At 40.7% G+C, this 20733-nt stretch overlaps 1 protein-coding gene and 1 pseudogene across 1 annotated transcript; one reads left to right on the top strand and one right to left on the bottom strand.

The window, feature by feature from the left end:
• Positions 1 to 7607: 7607 nt before the first annotated feature.
• LOC105496927 (MAGE family member E2) lies at positions 7608 to 9467 on the bottom strand. Its single transcript, XM_011767562.3, has one exon. The coding sequence runs from the start codon at positions 9265 to 9267 to the stop codon at positions 7696 to 7698; it is 1572 nt and encodes a 523-aa protein (XP_011765864.2). The 5' UTR covers positions 9268 to 9467; the 3' UTR covers positions 7608 to 7695.
• A 4-nt stretch (positions 9468 to 9471) lies between these two features.
• LOC139360789 (small COPII coat GTPase SAR1A pseudogene) overlaps positions 9472 to 20733 on the top strand; it is a 50309-nt pseudogene continuing 39047 nt past the window's right edge.

Genomic DNA, 20733 nt, shown 5'->3' with positions numbered 1-20733 from the left:
GGTTTTCATCTCTTTCATTTCGTTTAGGACCTTCTCTGCATTAATTACTCTAGCCATCAATTCTTCCACTTTTTTTTCAAGATTTTTAGTTTCTTTGCGCTGGGTACGTAATTCCTCCTTTAGCTCTGAGAAATTTGATGGACTGAAGCCTTCTTCTCTCATCTCGTCAAAGTCATTCTCCGTCCAGCTTTGATCCGTTGCCCTGCTTTTTCCCCATCTTTGTGGTTTTATCTGCCTCTGGTCTTTGATGATGGTGATGTACTGATGGGGTTTTGGTGTAGGTGTCCTTCCTGTTTGATAATTTTCCTTCTAACAGTCAGGACCCTCAGCTGTAGGTCTGTTGGAGATTGCTTGAGGTCCACTCCAGACCCTGTTTGCCTGGGTGTCAGCAGCAGAGGCTGCAGAAGATAGAATATTTCTGAACAGCGAGTGTACCTGTCTGATTCTTGCTTTGGAAGCTTCCTCTCAGGGGTGTACTCCACCCTGTGAGCTGTGGGATGTCAGACTGCCCCTAGTGGGGGATGTCTCCCAGTTAGGCTGCTCAGGGGTCAGGGACCCACTTGAGCAGGGAGTCTGTCCCTTCTCAGATCTCAGCCTCCGTGTTGGGAGATCCACTGCTCTCTTCAAATCTGTCAGACAGAGTCGTTTGCGTCTGCAGAGTTTTCTGCTGCGTTTTTTATAGTTTACTGTGCCCTGTCCCCAGAGGTGGAGTCTACAGAGACAGGCAGGTTTCCTTGAGCTGCTGTGAGCTCCACCCAGTTGGAGCTTCCCAGTGGCTTTGTTTACCTACTTAAGCCTCAGCAATGGCGGGCGCCCCTCCCCCAGCCTCGCTGCTGCCTTGCCGGTAGATCACAGACTGCTGTGCTAGCAATGAGGGAGGCTCCGTGGGTGTGGGACCCTCCTGGCCAGGAGTGGGATATGATCTCCTGGTGTGCCTGTTTGCTTAAGGCGCAGTATTGGGGTGGGAGTTACCCGATTTTCCATGTGTTGTGTGTCTCAGTTCCCCTGGCTAGGAAAAGGGATTCCCTTTCCCCTTGCGCTTCCCAGGTGAGGCAATGCCTCGCCCTGCTTCAGCTCTCGCTGGTCGGGCTGCAGCATCTGACCAGCACCGTCCGGCACTCCCCAGTGAGATGAACCCAGTACCTCAGTTGAAAATGCAGAAATCACCGGTCTTCTGTGTCGCTCGCGCTGGGAGTTGGAGACTGGAGCTGTTCCTATTCTTGTAGTAGTTTTATAGTTTGAAGTGTTAGATAATAATCAGAATCAACAAATGGCAGAATTCACAATTAATGAAATGCGCAATAGTAGATCAATGTAAAAATAACTTTAAGATAAATCTGATTTAAATATTGAAAGAGATGAAAAAGGGACTATAATTTGTAAGACAGAAACAGGAATCTTCTTTAACAAAAAGGTATATTTTAAACAAGAAACAACTGGAAAATTTATAAATGAAACAGGTATGCATTGAAATAAAACCATGAATAGATTGCTCATATATTTTGACAGACTCAAGGCTGAGTATTGAGTTAGAACACAGATTAGACAGGGGTCACATCTAATGCATCCCTGTACCCCAGTGTCTAATACAATAAGGCCAGCATATAACAAGCGTTTCAAAATTGCTTATTAAATAGAACTGGGTAAGTGGTCTTCAGATAGGCCGGACATCTCTGGGCTTCTCCAGTGTATAGGGGTTCCAGGGAGCAGGACAGCCTCAAGTGGAACTCCCTGAGGGCTGAGCTGAGCTGGGTATGGTTCCTTGTGGGTGGAGTAGGCAACAAAGGCTATCTAGAAAAGAGGTATTGGCTTTATCACTCACCTCAGGGACTAGCTAGTTTGTTCCCTCTCAGAGCTGGAGAGTGAATTCTCTTCATTTAGCACATGTCTGGCTACTATTCATCCTCCCTGTGTCAAAGATACTTAAAGTAGTGAAAACAGATCTTACTCAGTAACTACTAACAATGCTGAAAAAAGCTGAGCTCCATTCCAATTTTTGCAAAGGTGGTTTGGGCGTTTTAAAGGGAGAGTGATGTTGGGGGCTGAGTAGAGTCAGAGAAGTGAAAATTACAAAAGATTGGTCAGTGTAAATGCACTGTGTTTAGGCCAGCTGTGTTTGTTAGTCGGCAGTTATCAAAGTTAGGATTTGTCCTTCCACAGAGACTGGAAGACAGAGTTCCTATCTTTCTTGATTACATTTCAAAGGAATGGCTCTCAGGTCCTTGGGAGAGTCACTTCTGAATTGTAAGAGATACATATTCACCGTAATAAGCCCTTTTTACTATGTGCTCTAAAAAAGGGAGTTCAGGGTCTTATCATCAGATTTGGGCAAGAACAAACAGTGTATTTTCCTGGCAGCATTGAACTTTCTCAGGCAGTCATTTTAGTGGGGTTTGGGGTCAATTATAGGAACCCAGCCTTAGGCTGTGAGAAACATGCAAGAGTTTAGTTAGATCTCTTACTACTACAGGGGTTTGGACAAAAGTGTTAGTTCTAGGAGTTCTGCAGTTCTCCCCTGTTAGAAACTATAAGGATGTCCATGGCTCTATTTATGTGAGGAAACATTATATAAATGGTTGATGTTAACAACCTGCCAAAGATTATTTTTCTTAGTCCCTCCCTCCTAGGCCTTTTGCAACCCCCACCCCCCAACATTCCAGAGAAAGGGGAGCAATCTTGTGTGCAACCAGCTCTCCACACCTGGCCCCCACAGCTGGATCTCAGGGTGATCTCCTTTACCAGCTGGAATGATAAATACCTTCTTCCAGGACAGCAGCCCTCTTTATCTTGCAGAAGGAGGCAATCCAGGCTTGGTCCTTCGCCAGGGCACCATTTTCCTGCAGACTCTACAGGAAAATAAATTTGTCTGAACTGTGGCCTAAGCAGGTCAAGTCTTCAGTAGAGAGGTCAACTTTAGAAACAGTGGCTATTCTTGTGTCTTCCCTTTCTCTATCCTCCTTCCCTTCTATATTACAAAAGAAGTGAACACTTAGAGGACAGAAACTTTATCCTGTCTAGCCCATGCCAAAGAAGATGCTCTCAAGAGAAGAGCAGTTTGAGAGAAGCTGCTTGGACCTTAGGCCTCAGCTCCCAACTCCCTCCCTAACTCTTCCCCTTTAGAAAGGAAATCATCCTCACTGACTGATGCCCTGAGTGGCAACTAAGCAGGTGGTTTCCTGTAGGACACTGAGGTCTGCTTAAATAGACCACCCATAAGCGTCCATAAAAATATCTTGTGTATTGGAGTCTACAAATAATATATTCTTGATGCACCTAAACCTCACTAATTCATAACCACCTGGGGTTAACATTTGCCTGAAGTATTTTCTAAAGAAAACAAAGACTAGTGATTCTAACAACCCAGGAGTTGTTTGACTTCAGCTACCCAGGTGTTGACAAGTAGTAGTTTTAAAAGCAGTTGTATGGCATGGAAATATCACTAGACTAAGGTACAACTGGTTTGGGTCACAGTTCCGACATCATCAAATGGTAAATGTGTGACTGGGATTTTCTATCAATTTATTGAAAACAGCATTAAGTGGCTTAGAAAGATGTGAGTAACTTTACCAAGTTCACACAGCTAGTAAGTGACAGAAAAAGTACCATCCAGATCTAGAGTTCTTAACCATTCCAAATATATTGTCCCATCCTTATCAGGTGCTTGTTTATTACTATGGTGTCTAGAGAGCAAGGGTATTAATATTTCAGGGTACACTTTTTCGCAACTATTTTTTTTTTTTTTTTTTGGCAACTAGCTTCAAATCCTGCCTGCAGAGAATTCCTAAAGATATTGTTGAGCACTCACTGAGATGGAAAACAAACCTTGTTCAGTGAGAAATCTTACTGTCTGGAGATCCCCTCTAGGAAGAAAGGAGACTGTGGGGGTCTTGTCTGAACATGAAAGACACTTATGAGTTGGTCTATATTGTCAGTATTGGAGGATTTAGGGGCAGCAATCCTTGGAGCAGGGGGAATTTCCTTGAAATCTAGCTCAGGTTTTCCTTGGATTGTATGTTTATTTCTGGATGGCTTGTGTGTGTATACAGAAGCGGATGGAGAGAAAGTGCAGGCAAGGCTTTTCTAACCACTCATCCCTGAAAGAGGGTACTCCTGGGACTCAGGAACTGAAAGTGATTATATTCTCCATCTTATCTCTCTAAGAAGGATCCAAATCACTGAAAGTGATTATATTCTCCATCTTATCTCTCTAAGAAGGATCAAAACTATGATCCAAATCATAGGTTAAAGAGGACTCTGGATGGAATATATACAGGATGATGAATCCATATCTAACCAATACCTATTCTGCAAGCCAATGTGGCCAAAACTTCAATACTTGTTGGATGTTGATGGCCCACAGTCTGCAAATGAACTCAGGCCTTTCCATCCTCCAAATGAGTTCACAAAGATAAGAAAGATATTTTGTCTGGTGTTCTAAAGGCTTAATAGCGACTGACTTATATTGTAGTAATTTGTACAGCATCCTCTGTAAGTCTTGTTTACCAGACACTCACTTCTACCCCTAAGTATTTCTTAGTGGGTGTTAATTCTAAATTGGTGCCTGAAGGATGGGAGTACTCAAATCTCTCTTGGTCTTCAAAGGAATGGCTGTGGCCACAGAGAGACTATACCTTTTCCTACACCATAGGCATGTGCCCTGCAAGTCTCACTCTTGTCACTTCTGGGAAACTGCATGTGGTCTCTGTGACACAGGACTATTTCCCACTTCTGTTCTTGCACTCTGAGCAACCCTGGGCAGGTCAGAAGTTCTTTCAGGTCATTGTTTGTTCAGGATTCAAAAAAAAATTACTTAACACTTCTGGAGCTCCAGAAAAGATGATATTTGACACTCTCTGAATGAGATAAGCAGATAAGGCTGGAGGCTTGAAGAGGTTCAGCTGGCGAAGACTCATAGGGCAGAGTAAGGAGATTGGACAGAAATGTATATTCTATACCAAGACAGCTCTCATGGAGCCCCAGTGGTGGAACAAGGAAGAGCCTGGAGAAATTTCAGCTTCACTTTCATTCTCCTGAGTGCTATCATCTTGCCTCTCCACTCTGACCATGCAGCCTTTCTTTGTATATCCCGAAAGTCAGAAAATTTGAGGGGGAACATTGGGCAGGCCTGGAGTGGGGCTCCTTGGACTCCAAGCCCAGCTCTCATTGACTGGCTGTGTGACCTTGGACATATTACTTAAGCCTCAGTTTCCCTTAGTGCTAAGTGGGACTATTAAAATGCTTCTTAGAGAAATGGTGGAAAGATTAGATCTAAGAACATGAAGAACCCAGCACTGTGCCTGGCGCATATTTAGTATTAAAACAATTTGCAGCATTACATTGATCATTGTTGTCCAGATGCTACACGTTCCCCGTGGCAGATTTCTGTCTCTCTTTACTGCAGCCCCCCAGAAGAGCTGACATGTTTGTGAACCCAGAAATTGCACCAATCCAAAAAGTCAGAGTAAAAAAATCTTGGCAACTTAACGTGCTTGCTTCCATCCCCTCTCCCGTCTCACAAGCATGTACAGGTTAAGAATGAGAGAATTCCCCGTCTCTACTAAAAAATACAAAAAACTAGCCGGGCGAGGTGGCGGGCGCCTGTAGTCCCAGCTACTCGGGAGGCTGAGGCAGGAGAATGGCGTGAACCCGGGAGGCAGAGCTTGCAGTGAGCTGAGATCCGGCCACTGCACTCCAGCCTGGGTGACAGAGTGAGACTCCGTCACAAAAAAAAAAAAAAAAAAAAGAGAGAGAATTGCTGTTTAGCACACAAGCAAGACTCTGCTCCAAGGTCCCAGATTTTGAGTTGGATACTCTCCCGCCTGACAACCCCACCCCACCCCATTTTCAAGAACCCTTTCAGATCGGACTCTCCAATTACTCATTTTCTCGTTGCTAGAAGCCCTGCCCTTAGCATTCAGACTTTGGAATGCTACTGATGGGAAGATCACTGAGACTGGGCTGTATTCCCTAGCAACCGCGGAGTGCGCCTGCGCAGTGGCATCCCCAAGCCGACAGCTCTAATTAGGCTTCTGCATCTCAGCCGGCCAGACTTTGGATACAAAAGGACATATCTTCCTTCTCCCTGCCACTCCTCCAGCGAGACGATTGTGTCGTTCTCTTCCTGAGGCTGATGAAAATGTGAGGAATGTCTTCCAACTCCCTCCCATCTGATAGGAGGTAGCAGATGGGAGCAGCCACCGGTGATCAGATGGATGAAAAAGGCAGAAAGCTGGCGTGTGCAAGGAAATGAAGACATAGATCCTACGCTACCGGTAGGCAGCAGCCCCCACTCTGTAATAAGTGATTTTCCATATGACACTCATCCTTCTACCAGGGCTCTCTCTCAGAAATTGTTACCTGCCGACTCTCTAGGGAACGCTTATGGGGAGCTATGAGCCAGGTTAGAAGCGGTAAGGGGGATCAGAACGAAGAGAGCCTAAATGCGAACACTCAACAGCTTGGGTGCTGAAATAAACTGCATTGGCAGAGGATCCCCTGCAGAGTTCCTCCAGGTATATTGTTCAGTCTGACTGAAGGTGCAAGGCCATTGTTGGCTCTCAAGAGTCACTCTGAGGATATGGGCCCTTGTTACCTCTGCCACAGACTTATTTCTCCTACTCCTCCCTTAAAGTCATTGTCTTTCTGAGCTATTTCAAATTCTTCATAGGTGCTTTACACACTGCCTCTGTCTTCACTAGCAGTCCTTCACTTCCTCTCCCCAACCTCAGATCTTACAATAGACGTCACTTAAGCACATCTTGTCCCCAGCCCTCCATACCACTTCATCCTCCCCACCACTATTCCTGACTAATTTCCCACTCATCCAGGCTTGACACCTCTGCACCTTCCCCAGACTTTCTTAGATGCCATCACCTTCCCACTATCCTTCCCAGCACTTAAAATCAGGAGTTATTCCTTTGGACTCTCATAGAACTCTGAGCTTATGCCTATTATGCAACTTTCCATAGCATAATATAATTGCTGGTTTACTTCCATGAGCCCTCCCCCTTAAGCCCTGGAGCCCAGCTGGGTCTTCTTCACTCTTATATTCCCAGCACACAGCACTGTTCTCAGAGCATGGCAGGTGCTTAATAAATGCTTATAGAATAAATGAATGCATAAGCATGGTGTCTAATTCATTATGCTTTTATTGTAAATACAGGTAAATGACAGTTATATGTATATATATATGGAGAAAGTTGTATGTATATATATATGTATATAACTATATATATAGCTATATATGTATTATATATAGTTATATATATTATATATATATAGTTGTATATATGTATACGACAGTAGACACAAAGGGAAAGCAATCACAGATCAGTGGTTTTGTGTTTGTGTGTGTGTGTGTTATTGTTATTTAACTCCTGTACCAGACCATTTTACTGATTATTTCAAAGATGTGAATATTATCAATTCATTTTACAGAGATATCTGAACTTTTATACTGAAACAAGACAGGGATGGCAAATGAAAAATTCCATTTATAAATATTGATCATTAACCTAATTCAAGGGTATATTAAAAGGAAGGAAATACTACTAGAATTGGAACACAGACAGTAAGCACAATGTGTACTTCCCACCCAATCCCTCCCCGGATTCTAATTTAGAGCCCCAGTGCCAATTTTACCAAGGCATCTTTAATGGATGCCACTCAGCTGAAGTGATACATATTCCCTAGACTTCACATGGGACCAAGGAAGAACATGGTAGTTGCCTCAGATTTGGCTCTGGCCTCCTCATCTTCCACAGCCTCCCTATATTGTTCTGGCCAGTCCTGTGGTCGCTTTCTGTAGAGCCTGGCCATGTACTCCAAGACTTTCATTTTGGTGGTTTCATGGTGAGCTCGAGGACCCCATAGAAGCTCATATTCAACTGGGTTAGAGTAGGACAGTGGCCTGCATTCCAGATAGCGCTGTCTCATAAGCTTACAGGTGATGGCATGCTTTCTCCCTACATCCACACTAAATCTTTGAAGCAAGTTCCAGACATTGGCCTCTTTGACACGGTTGCCCATCAAGAATATCAAACCTAGGATTGGCATTACATATTCTTGAGTGGGTCTCCCCAGGCTCTCTAGCATCACTTGCTCTTCCTCTGATTCTGGTTGCTGGACAAGGAGGTATATGTGCTCACTGGTATCAACCTCAATCAGAGACAACCCATAGAACATATCAAGAATTAGAGTAGCTCTATTGAGGATATTTGGGAACACATCCTCAAATTCTTTGCCAGTGTGAGCCAATAGCTCATCTTGATGTATAGGCAGCAACTCCTCAGAGACACTAATAGCCAACTGGACCAAATCATTTGCCTTATCATTCATAGTGTCCTCCGACCAGAACTCTAAGCCAGCAGTCAGGCTTCTTTCTTTGGTTTTGTCAGCTTCCAGGGCCTTGTTATATTCTTCTGGCCAGCTCTGGGGTTCTTCATCATGGGCATCTGACACAAACTTCAGGGCTTCCATCTTTGTGATTTCACTATGGGCTCTAGAGCCCCACAAGAACTCAAATTCAAGGGGATTAGTGCCATACACCGGCCAGTACTCCAAGAATCGCATGCGCACAAAGTCAGTGGTGAGGAGGTTCCTTGTGTTCCCAAAGAGGTTATTGATCCTCTGAGGCTTATCCCACATATCAACTTTTAGCAGCAGGTCCCAAATGGATGCCTCTCTTGCTCGGTTCCCATTCAAGAGGATGTGGCCTTGGACTAGGGCCAGGAGACTTGCTTTTGGCATGTCCAAGGACTCCACTATCCTATCGGTGATCTGGGAACCCCGTTTGCTGACTAAATTGTATGTGTCAGCCTGTGGATCAATAACTCTCAGGTTCAACCCAAAGACCCGGTCCAGGTGAGCTGAGGCTCGTCTGAGGATCTCAGGGAACTGATCTGAGTACTCTCTGAGAAACTCCAGCATCTCGGACTGCTGAATAGACCCCTCCTTCTGGCTTTTCATTCTCATGAAATTCACCAAAGCAATCGACCTGTCTTCTAGAGGGTCGTGGACCCTGAGCGCCCCCAAACGTCTGGACTGCTCGTCGATCAGGACTTCCAGGTCATTCGTGTCCTGAACGGCCAGGGAAGTGTTGACACACTGAGGGTTGATTGGTGCCTGAGGGCACTGGGGGACATCAACGACTAGCATGGGGGTGGGGGGCCCGGAGGCGTTAGTAGCTTGTATTTCACCTCTGCCGTCGCTGTAATCTGCAGTGATCTCTGCGTTACAGCGGCGTGCATTCTGGCTTACCAGAGACATGTTTCCAGGAGACAGGAGGGGGAAGGGTGAGATCAGCGATCAGTCGGAGAGAGGACCGTAGCAGTGTTGGTGCCTCGGCACAAAGCTGAAGCCCGAGACCCTGGAGCTGGAAGGATCAAAAGTGATATCTGGTGTGAAGAGCGATCTTTCTACACAAGCGCTGGCCAGCAACGACTGCAAGCCTCAGAACGTTATTTTGCCGCAGCCTACGCAGGCGCAGTCAGGCTTTGCATCGTAGTGGCCACGCCCCATTCCCTGTCTTCCTTGCCTTGCCTCTCATTCCCTCCCCCTCACCTCTGAAGGGCAGGCTAGGCTGGTTGAAGTGGTTGCTGCTGAACTTGAACTTGTTAGAGAAGATAATTCAAGAAAAGGAGTAACAGATACAGCAAAAGGGTCAAGGGATGAGGAGCGTTCAGTGATGCTCCCTCCACTTGAAGTTTTTCTGTGGGGCATAAAGCACCATGCTATCAGGTGGTAGCGGATTCAGAGAGGAAGAGGTGGAGCAGAAGGTGGAGGAAGGGAGGAGGAGGAGGAGGACGCTAACGATGAGAATTATTTTACAGACTCCTTAAAGCATCCATTCACTCAACAGATATTTACTGACCACATGCCACATGCCAGGCACAGTGCTGTATATGAGAGTACAAACATAGGATTTTTCCCTTTTTGTGTGGTGCTTACATTCTGAGATAGGTTCAAACAATGGTAATAATAATGAGAGATAGCACTTATGGAGCACTGACTGTGCAGGCACTGTTTCTGGTGCTTTCACTTTCCTCGTACTAATTCATATAATGCTAGCTATTAGGTAGCTACTCTTAATGATCCTTATTTTACAGATGAGGAAACTGGTTCATGGAGGTAAATGTACCTGTCCAAAGTCAAGCAGCAATAAAAGAAAGAGACCACTCAGGTCTGTCAGTCTCAAGCATATTACTTTCTCTCACACCATCTGATCTTTAACCTTATTTATTAAACATGACTCATAAAATAGATGCTCTGGTGGAGGGTCAATTAACATGTGATACAAACGCAGAAGTAAGTAATTAATTACAGCTTAGTCTGGGGTATGTTAAATTGTGGACAGTTTCCAATAAAGCCTCAAGAAGAAGTTGAACTCTAAGTGATGAATACATGGGAAGGGTTTTAGTAGTATTCTAACCCGAAGTAACAGCAACAGGAAAGGCCTAGAGGAGTGTAGTTACAAGTTTGTGTAACAGCCACTCTCCAGGGTGACTAGAGCCAGAGTGCACTAGAATGGGTGGGAGATGAGGATGAAGGTTGCTAGACAGTAAGGACTGGATTTTCTATTCTTCACTTAGTATGTCAAAGTTTGTTGTGGCCCCACAGGGCAGGAATGGCCGCATCAGAATAGAAGCTATTTATTCAGAGGGTTTATGTATGTGTATGCATGCCAGCACACATGTGTATTTGGGGAGGCATAATCCAAACACTTTATCCAGGAAGAGGTGAGTCAGCTGCTTTATTTTCTGAGAGCTCTACTAAAATAATTGGGCTAAAATATAGCTGTAATCCTAGACTTCAGTCACCAAGTTGAAGACTATGATGGTTGCATTTTTCAGTGGGGCATTGGAAAGATAAAAGATTTATATAGGGTTGCCATCTGCAGTTACAACTGAAATTCTTCCTTAAATTCTTGATGGTAATGAATACTGTTACATTCCACAGAATATTACATTCAGTAATCTTATGCCCTGGAATTCTTTCAGAGGCCACTGTCTTCATATGTGGGGGTTACTCACCTCTGAAATTGTCTACATCCCAGATGCTTTCTTCAGTACTGAAGTAGGTAGCTCAGGGCCACGAATTTAGTCAAACTAGGCTAAAGAGATCAATGTTTTCACAAATGAATGTACATGTTCTCATTGTTTAACTCCCACTTATGAATGAGATCATGCAGTGTTTGGTTTTCTGCCCCTGTGTTAGTTTGCTGAAGATGATGGCTTTCAGCTTCATCCATGTCCCTGCAAAAGACGTGATCTCATTCCTTTTTATGGCTGTGTAGTATTTTATGGTGTATACATACCACATTATCTTTATCCAGTCTATCATTGATGGGCATTTGGGTTGGTTCCATGACTTTGTTATTCTAAATAGTGCTGCAATAAACATACATGTGCATGTGTATTTATACTGGAAAGATTTATATTCCTTTTGGTATATACCCAGTAATGGGATTGCTGGATCAAATGGTATTTCTGTTTGTAGATCCTTAAGAAATCACCAAACTGTCTTCCATAATGGTTGAACTAATTTACATTCCCACCAACAGTGTAAAAGTGTTCCTATTTCTCCACAGCCTCACCAGCATCTATTGTTTCTTGAGTTTTTAATAATCATCATTTTGAGTGGTGAGATATGATATCTCCTTGTGGTATTGTCTTATTGACTTGCATTTTTTTAATGATCAGTGATGTTGAGCTTTTTTTTATATATGTTTTGGTCACATAAATGTCTTCTTTTGAGAAGTGTCTGTTCATATTCATTTTGGCCACATAAATGTCTTCTTTTGAGAAGTGTCTGTTCATATTCATTTTGGCCACATAAATGTCTTCTTTTGAGAAGTGTCTGTTCATATCCTTTGCCCACTTTTTGATGGGGTTGCTTGTTTTATTCTTGTAAATTTGTTTAAGTTCCTTGTAAATTCTGGATATTAGACGTTTGTCAGATGGGTAGATTGCAAAAATTTTCTCCCATTCTGTAGGTTGCGTGTTTACTCTGATGATAGTTGCTTTTCCTGTGCAGAGCCCTGTGCAGTTCAATTAGATCCCATTTGTCAATTTTGGCTTTTGTTGCAATTGCTTTTGGCAATTTTGTCATGAAGTCTTTGCCCATGCCTGTGTCCTGAATGGTATTGTCTAGGTTTTTTCTAGGGTTTTTGTGGTTTTGGGTTTTACATTTAAGTCTTTAATCCATCTTCAGTTAATTTTTGTATAAGGTGTAAGGAAGGGGTTCAGTTTCAGTTTTCTGCATATGTCTAGCCAGTTATCCCAGCACCATTTATTGAATAGGAGATAATTTCCCCATTGCTTGTTTTTTTTTCATCTTTGTCAAAGATTAGATGGTTGTAGATGTATGGTGTTACATATGTGGTCTCTGTTCTGTTCCATTGGTCTATATGTCTGTCTTGGTACCTGTACCATGCTATTTTTGTTACCATAGCCTTGTAGTATAGTTTGAAGTTCGGCAGCATGATGCCTCCAGCTTTGTTGGTTTTGCTTAGTGTTGTCTTGGCTGTATGGGGTCTTCTTTGATTTCATATAAAATTTAAAGTAGTTTTTTTCTAATTCTGTGAAGTATGTCAATGGTAGTTTGATGGGAATAGCACTGAATCTATAAATTGCTTTAGGCAGTATGGCCATTTTCATGATATTGATTCTTTCTATCCATGACGATAGGATGTTTTTCCATTTGTTTATGTCCTGTCTTATTTCCTTGAGCAATGGTTTGTAGTTCTCCCTAAAGAGGTCCTTCACATTCCTTGTTAGTGGTATTTCTAGGTATTTTATTCTCTTTATAGCGATTGTGATTGGGCGTTTATTTATGATTTGGCTCTTTGCTTGTCTATTGTTGGTGTAAAGGAATGCTTGTGATTTTTGCACATTGATTTTGTATGCTGAGACTTTGCGGAAGTTCCTTATCAGCTTAAGGAATTTTTGAGCTGAGACAGTGGAGTTTTCTAAATATAGAATCATGTCGTCTGCAAACAGAGACAATTTTACTTCCTATTTAAATATACTTTATTTCTTTCTCTTGCCTGCTCCCTGGCCAGAACTTCCAATACTATCTTGTATAGGATTAGTGAGAGAGAGCATCCTTGTCCTCTACTGGATTTGAAAGGAAATGCTTCCAGCTTTTGCCCATTCAATATGATATTGCTGTAGGTTTGTCATAAACAGTTCTTATTATTTTGAGATATGTTCCATCAAAACCTAGTTTATTAAGTTTTTAACATGAAGGATGTTGGATTTTATCAAAGGCCTTTTCTGCATCTATTGAGATAATCATGTGGTTTTTGTCTTTGGTTCTGTTCCTGTGATGACTTATGTTCACTGATTTGCATATGTTGAACCAGCCATCCATCCCAGGGATGAAGCTGACTTGATCATGGTGGATAAGTTTTTTTGTCTGCTGCTGGATTCAGTTTGCCAGTATTTTTTTGAAGATTTTCACATCGGTGGTTTTTAGGAATATTGGCCTGAAGTTTTTTGTTGTTTTTGTGTCTCTGCATGGTTTTTGGTATCAGGATAATGCTAGCTTTATAAATTGAGTCAAGGAGAAGTCCCTCCTTTTCAATTGTTTGGAATAGTTTCAGAAAGAATGGCACCAGCTCCTCTTTGTACCTTTGGTAAAATTCAGCTGTGAATCTGTCTTGCCTTGGGCTTTTTTTAGTTGGTAGGCTATTAATTACTGCCTCAATTTTAGAAGTTGTTATTGGTCTATTCAGGGATTTGACTTCTTTCTGGTTTAGTGTTGGGAAGGTGTCTGTGTCTAGGAATTTATCCATTTCTTCTAGATTTTCTAGTTTATTTGTGTAGAGTTGTTTATAGTATTCTCTGATAGTAGTTTGTATTTCTGTGGGGTCAGTGGTGATATCCCTTTCACTATTTTTTATTGTGTCTACTTGATTCTTGTATTTTTTCTTCTTTATTAGTCTAGCTATCAATCTATCTATTTTGTTATTTTTTTTTTTTCAAAAAAACAGCTCCTGGATTCATTGATTTTTTTGGAAGGTTTTTCATGTCTCTATCTCCTTTAACTCTGTTTCAAACTTAGTTATTTCTTGTCTTCTGCTAGCTTTTGGATTAGTTTGCTCTTGCATCTCTAGCTCATTTAATTGTGATGTTAGGGTGTTGATTTGAGACTTTCTAGATTTCTGATGTGGGTATTTAGTGCTATAAATTTCCCTCTTAACACTGCTTTAGCTGTGTCCCAGAGATTCTGTTAACATTGTCTCTTAGTTCTCATTGGTTTCAAAGAACTTCCTTATTTCTGCCTCAATTTCATTATTTACCCAGGAGTTATTCAGGAGCAGGTTTTTCAATTTCCATGTAATTGTGTGGTTTTGCATGAGTTTTTAAATGCTGAGTTCTAATTTGATTGCATTGTGATCTGAGAGACTGTTTGTTATTATTTCAGTTTTTGTTTTGTTTTGTTTTGTTTTGTTTTGTTTTTTGCATTTGCTGAGGAGTGTTTTACTTCCAACTATGTGTTGATTTTAGAATTAGTGCCATGTGGCACTGAGAAGAATGTATAATCTGTTGATTTGGGGTGGCAAGTTCTGTAGATATCTATTAGGTCCACTTGATTCAAAGCTGAGTTCACGTTTTCAATATCCTTGTTAATCTTCTGTCTCATTGATCTGTCTAATATTGACAGTGGGGTATTAAAGTCTCCTTCTATTATTGTATCAGAGTCTACATCTCTTTGTAGGTCTCTAAGAACTTGTTTTATGAATCTGGGTGCTCCTGTATTGGGTGCATATACATTTAGAATAGTTAGCTCTTCTTGTTGTGTTCCCTTTACCATTATGTAATGCTCTTTTTTGTCTTTTCTTAATCTTTTTATCTTTGTTGGTTAAAGTCTGTTTTGTCAGAGACTAGGATTGCAACCCTTGCTTTTTCTTCTTTTTGCTTTCCAGATGCTTGGTAAATATTCCTCCATCCATTTATTTTCAACCTATGTATGTCTTTGCATGTGAGATGGGTCTCCTGAATACAGCACACTGATGGGTCTTGACTCTTTATCCAGTTTTCCAGTCTGTCTTTTAAATGGGGCATTTAGCACATTTACCTTTATGGTTATTATTGTTATGTGTGAATTTGATTCTGTTTTCATTATGCTATCTGGTTATTTTGTACATTAGTTGATGCAGTTTCTTCATAGTGTAATTGGTCTTTATTTTTTGGTGTAGTTTTTCAGTTGTTGGTGCCTTTTTTCTTTCATATTTATTGCTTTTCTCAGGAGCTCTTTCAAGGCAGGTCTGTTGGTAACAAAATCCCTCAGCTTTTGCTTGTCTATAAAATGTTGTATTTCTCCTTTGCTTATGAAGCTTAGTTTGGCTGGATATGAAATACTGGGTTCAAAATTATTTTCTTTAAGAATGTTTCATATTGGCCCTCAATCTCTTCTGTCTTTTAGAGTTTCTGCTGAGAGGTGAGCTGTTAGTCTGATGGGCTTCTTTTTGTAGATGATCTGACCTTTCTCTCTGGCTGTCCTTAATATTTTTTCCTTTATTTCACCTTTGGAGAATCTCATGATTTTGTGTCTTAGGGTTTATCTTCTCGTGGATTATCTTAGTGGCGTTCTCTGTATTTCCTGAATGTGCATGTTGGCCTGTCTTGCTAGGCTGGGGAAATTCTGCTGGATAATATTCTGAAGTGTGTTTTCCAGCTTGTTTGCATTGTCCCTGTCTCCTTTAGGTACTCCACTCAATCATAGGTTCAGTCTTTTTATGAAGTCCCATATTTCTTGGAGGCTATGTTCATTCCTTTTTATTCTTTTATTCCCTAATCTTGTCTGCATGTCTTATTTCAGGAAGGTGGTCTTCAAACTCTGATATTGTTTCTTCTGCTTGGTTTCTTTGGCTGTTGATACCTGTGTATGCTTCACAAAGTTCTCATACTATGTTTTTCAGCTCCATCAGATCATTTATGTTTCTTTCTAAACTGGTTATTCTAGTTATCAGCTGCCCTAACCTTTTATCAAGGTTCTTAGCTTCTTTGCATTGGACTAGAACATGCTCCATTACTCAGTGGAGTTTTTTATTACCCATGTTCTGAAGACTACTTCTGTCAATTCATCCATCTCATCCTCCATCCAGTTCTGTGCCCTTGCTGGAGTGACACTGCAATCATTTGAAGAATGAGAGGCAGTCTGTTTTTGGTGTGTTTTCAGTGTTTGTTTTTTTTTTTTTCACTGATTCTCTCTCATCTTCATTAGTTTGTCTACTTTTCATCTGTGAGGCTGCTGACCCTTGGGTGAGGTTTTTGTGGGGACTTCTTGTTGTTGATGCTGTTGTTGTTGCTTTCTGTTTGTTTGTTTTTCTTTCAGTTGTCAGGTTCCTCTTCTGTGGGGCTGCTGTGGGTCGCTGGGGGTTCACTTCAGGCTCTATTCACCTGGTTTGCTCTTGCACCTGGAGATGTCACTAAAGGAGTGTGGAGAACAACAAAATTGGGTACCTGCCCCTTCTTCTGGGATCTCTGTCCTCAAGGGGCACCAACCTGATGCCAGTAGAATTGCTTCTGTCTGAAAACCCCTGTTGGAGGTCTCACCTTTTTGGGTGGCATTTAACAAAGCACTTCGACTGTTTCTTAGTAGGGTTTGTGCCTCACTAAGGGGAAACCCACTCATCTGGGCTGCCCAATTTCCTCAGAACTACCAGGAGGAAAGGCTAAGTCTGCTGGTTTGCAGAGACCACGGCCACTCCTCCCCCTATGTGCTTAGGTTCAGGGAGATCTGGGTTCTGTCCCTGAGCCTCTGGCTGGAGTTGTTTCTAGTCAGCCATCTTAGCCCTGCCCCCACGGTGAACTCATTTTTGACAAAGGTGCCAAGAACATACATTGGGGAAAGAATAGTCTTTTCAATAAATGGTGCTGGGAAAACTGGATATCCATATCCAGAAGAATAAAACTAGACCTGTGTCTCTCACCATATACAAAAATCACACCAAAATCAATTAAAGACCAAAATCTAAGACCACCAGCTGTAAAATTCTTAAAGTAAACATTGGAGAAATTCTCCAGTATATTAGACTGGACAAGAAATCCTGAGTAATATGCACAAGCACAAGCAAACACAACCAAAACAGAAAAATTGAATCACATCAAGTCAAAGAGCTGCATAATGAAGGAAATAATAAACAAAGTCAAGAAACAATTCACACAATCTGAGAATATGTTTTCAAACTACCCATCTAATATGGGATTAATAACCAGAACGTATGAAGAGCGCAGACAACTCGATTGGAAAAATATCTAATATTCCAATTATGAAATTGGCAAAATATCTGAATAGACATTTCTTGAAATAGGACATACAAATGTCTAACATGTATGTGAAAATGTGCTCAATATCACTGATAATCAGAAAAATGAAAATGAAAATTTCAGTGAGATATTATCTCACCCCAACTGAAATGGCTCTTATCCAAAAGACAGGAAAACAAATGCTGGTTATAATATTTAGAAAAAAAAAAAACACTCTCATACACTGGTGGTGGGCATGTGGATTAGTACAAGCACTATGGAGAACAATTTAGAAGTTCCTCAAAAAAAAAAATAAAAATGGAGGCAACATGAAATCCAGCAATCACACTCCAAGATATATACTGAAAAGAAAGAAAATTAGTATATGAAGAGATATCTGTACTCTCATGTTTACTGAAGCACAGTTTACAATGGCCAAGATTTGGAAACAATCTAAGTGTCCATCAACAGAAGAATGGACAAAGAAAATGTGGTACACCACCATCTGATCTTTGACAAAGCTGACAAAAACAAGCAAGGGTGAATCAACTCCGCATTCAATAAACTGTGCTGGGATAACCGACTAACCATATGCAGAAGATTGAAAGTGGACCCCTTCCTACACTATGTACAAAATTCAGCTCAAAATGGATTAAACACTTAACTGTAGAACCCAAAACCTTAAAAACTCTGAAAGAAAACCTAGACAATAGCATTTGAGACATAGAAACCGACAAACATTTTATGATGATGATGCCCAAAGCAAATGCAATAAAAGCAAAAATTAACAAATGAGATCTAATTAAACTAAAGAGTTTCTGCACAGCAAAGGAAACGATCAACAGAGTAAACAGACAACCTAGAGAATGGAAAAAATATTTGCAGACTAAGTATCCAACAAATGCATATAAAGCATCTATAAGGAACTTAAACTTACAAGAAAAAAAAATAAGCAACACCATTAAAAAGTGGGCAATGGACATAAACACTTTTCAAAAGAAGACATACATTCAGCCAACAATCATATGAAAAAATATCTTAATATCACTGATCATTAAAGAAACGCAAATCAAAACAACAATGATATACTATCTCACACCAGTCAGAATGACTATCAGTTAAAAAGTCAAAAACTAACAGATGCTGCCAAAGCTGCAGAAAAAAAGAAATTCTTATGCACTGTTGATGGGACTGTAAATTAGTTCAACCATTGTGGAAAGCAGTGTGGCGATTTTTACAGAGCTAAAAATAGAAGTGTCATTTGATCCACCAATCTCATTATTGGGTATATACCTAAAGGGATATAAATAATTCTATCAAAAAGCCACACACACTGGTATGTTCATTGTAGCACTATTCACAATAGCAAAGATATGGAATCAACCTAAATGCTCATCAGTGGTATAGTGGTATACTGGCTAAATAAAATGTGGTACATACACACCATGGAATACTATGCAGCCATTAAAAAAAGTGTAACTAAGAATTAAGTGTCCAATTCAACAAGAAGAAGTAACTTTCCTAAATGAATACACAACAAATGTTGGAACAACCTCATTTGTAAAACAAGTATTTCTAGACCTATGAAAGACTTACACAGCCATACAATAATAGTGAGGTATTTCACGCCAATGACTGTGTTGGGCAGATCATCAAGACAGAAAATTAACAAAGAAATTCTGGACTTCATTTTGAACCTTCACCAATTGGACCTAATATATATCTACAGAATACTTCACCCAACAACCACAGAATATGCATTTTTCTCTTCTGCATAGAAAACATACTCTAAGATCGAGCACATGCTCAGTAATAAACCAAGTCTCCATAAAGTGAAAAAAAAATAGAATTATCCCAAGTATACTCTCAGACAACAATGGAATAAAAGAGAAGTTAGTACCGAGATCTCTCAAAAATCACACAATTACATGAAAGCTGAACAACTTACTCCTGAATGACTTCTGGTTAAACAATGAAATTAAAGTAGGAATAAAAAAAACTTATAAATAAATAAAAACAGATACATAAAATACCAAAATCTCTGGAATGTAGCAAAAGCAATGTGGTGGGATTTTGTTTGTTTGTTTGTTTTTGATTTATGCTTGTTTGGTGATGTTTCTGAGAAAAGTTCTCACACTGTCACACAGGCTGGAGAGCAGTGGCATGACCACAGCTCACTGCAGACTCAAAGTCCTAGGCTAAAGTGATCATTCTGCCTCAGCCTTCTTAATAGCTAGGACTACAGGCATTTACCATTATGCCTGGCTAATTTATAAAAATGTATTTTAGAGATAGGGTCCTGCTATGTTTCCCAGGGTGGTCTCAAACTCCTGAGCCTCATTACTGGGTATATATCCAAGGGAATGTAGATCATTCTATTATAAAAACACATGCATGCATATGTTAATTGCAACACTATTCACAATAGCAAAGTCATGGAATCCACCTAAATGCCCATCAGTGATAAGCAGCATGAAGAAAATGTGGTACATATACACCATGGAACACTATACAGCCATCAAAAGAACAAGATTTTGTTCTTTGCAGGAACATGGATAGAGTTGAAGGGTATTATTCTTAGCAAATTAACGCAGGAACAGTAAAACAAATACCACATGTTCTCACTTATACGTGGGAGCTAAATATTGAGAATACATGGACACATAGAGGGGAACAACACACACCGGGGCTGATCAGAGGATGGAGGGTGGGAGGAGGGAGAGGATCAGGAAAAATAACTGATGTGTACTCGGCTTAATACCTGTGTGATGAAATAATCTGTACAACGAACCCCCATGACAGAAGTTTACTTATATAATAAACCTGCACATGTACTCCTGAAGTTAAAATAAAAGTTATTTAAAAAAAAAAAAAAAAAAAAAAAACCACTCCTGGACTCAAGCAATTCTGCACTTCTTTGGCTTGCCAAGATCCTCAGATTACAAGTGTATACCACTGCACCCAGTCAAAAGCAAAGTTAACAGGAAAGTTTAACACTAAATGCCTACAGTAAGAAGTTAGAAATATCTCAAATGAACAATCTAATATTGCACTTAAAAGAACTAGAAAAACACGAATAAACTGACCCCAAAGCTAACAGAAGAAAAAAAGACCCAATATTAGAGCAGACCTGAATAAAACTGAGGTCCAAAAATCCATTTAAAAAACCCATAAGTTAGTTTTTTGAAAGGGTAGAAAAGATTAATAAACTACTAACTGGATTGGCAAAGGCAAAAGAAGATTCAAATAAGCACAAAGTGATCAAGAAGTGGTGTGGCTGCATTTAACAACTTATGATCAAATACTGGAGCAAAGGTAAGGCTCAAAGATGGAATTTACAATGGAAAAGAATGCTAAGCATAAATTTTTATAAAATTAACAGGCTAGCTATGTGTTAGAGAAGGTAAGAGTGTTTTCAGCAGAGGAATACAAAGGCATTGCAGAGAAATCCCTTGTTAGAGAGACTAGCATGAATAAA

Source organism: Macaca nemestrina, chromosome X (assembly GCF_043159975.1).
Source record: "Macaca nemestrina isolate mMacNem1 chromosome X, mMacNem.hap1, whole genome shotgun sequence".
NCBI classification, from domain to species: Eukaryota; Metazoa; Chordata; class Mammalia; order Primates; family Cercopithecidae; genus Macaca; species Macaca nemestrina.
Note: the sequence above shows the minus strand (reverse complement) of the source record. Positions and strands in the feature narration are given on the sequence as shown.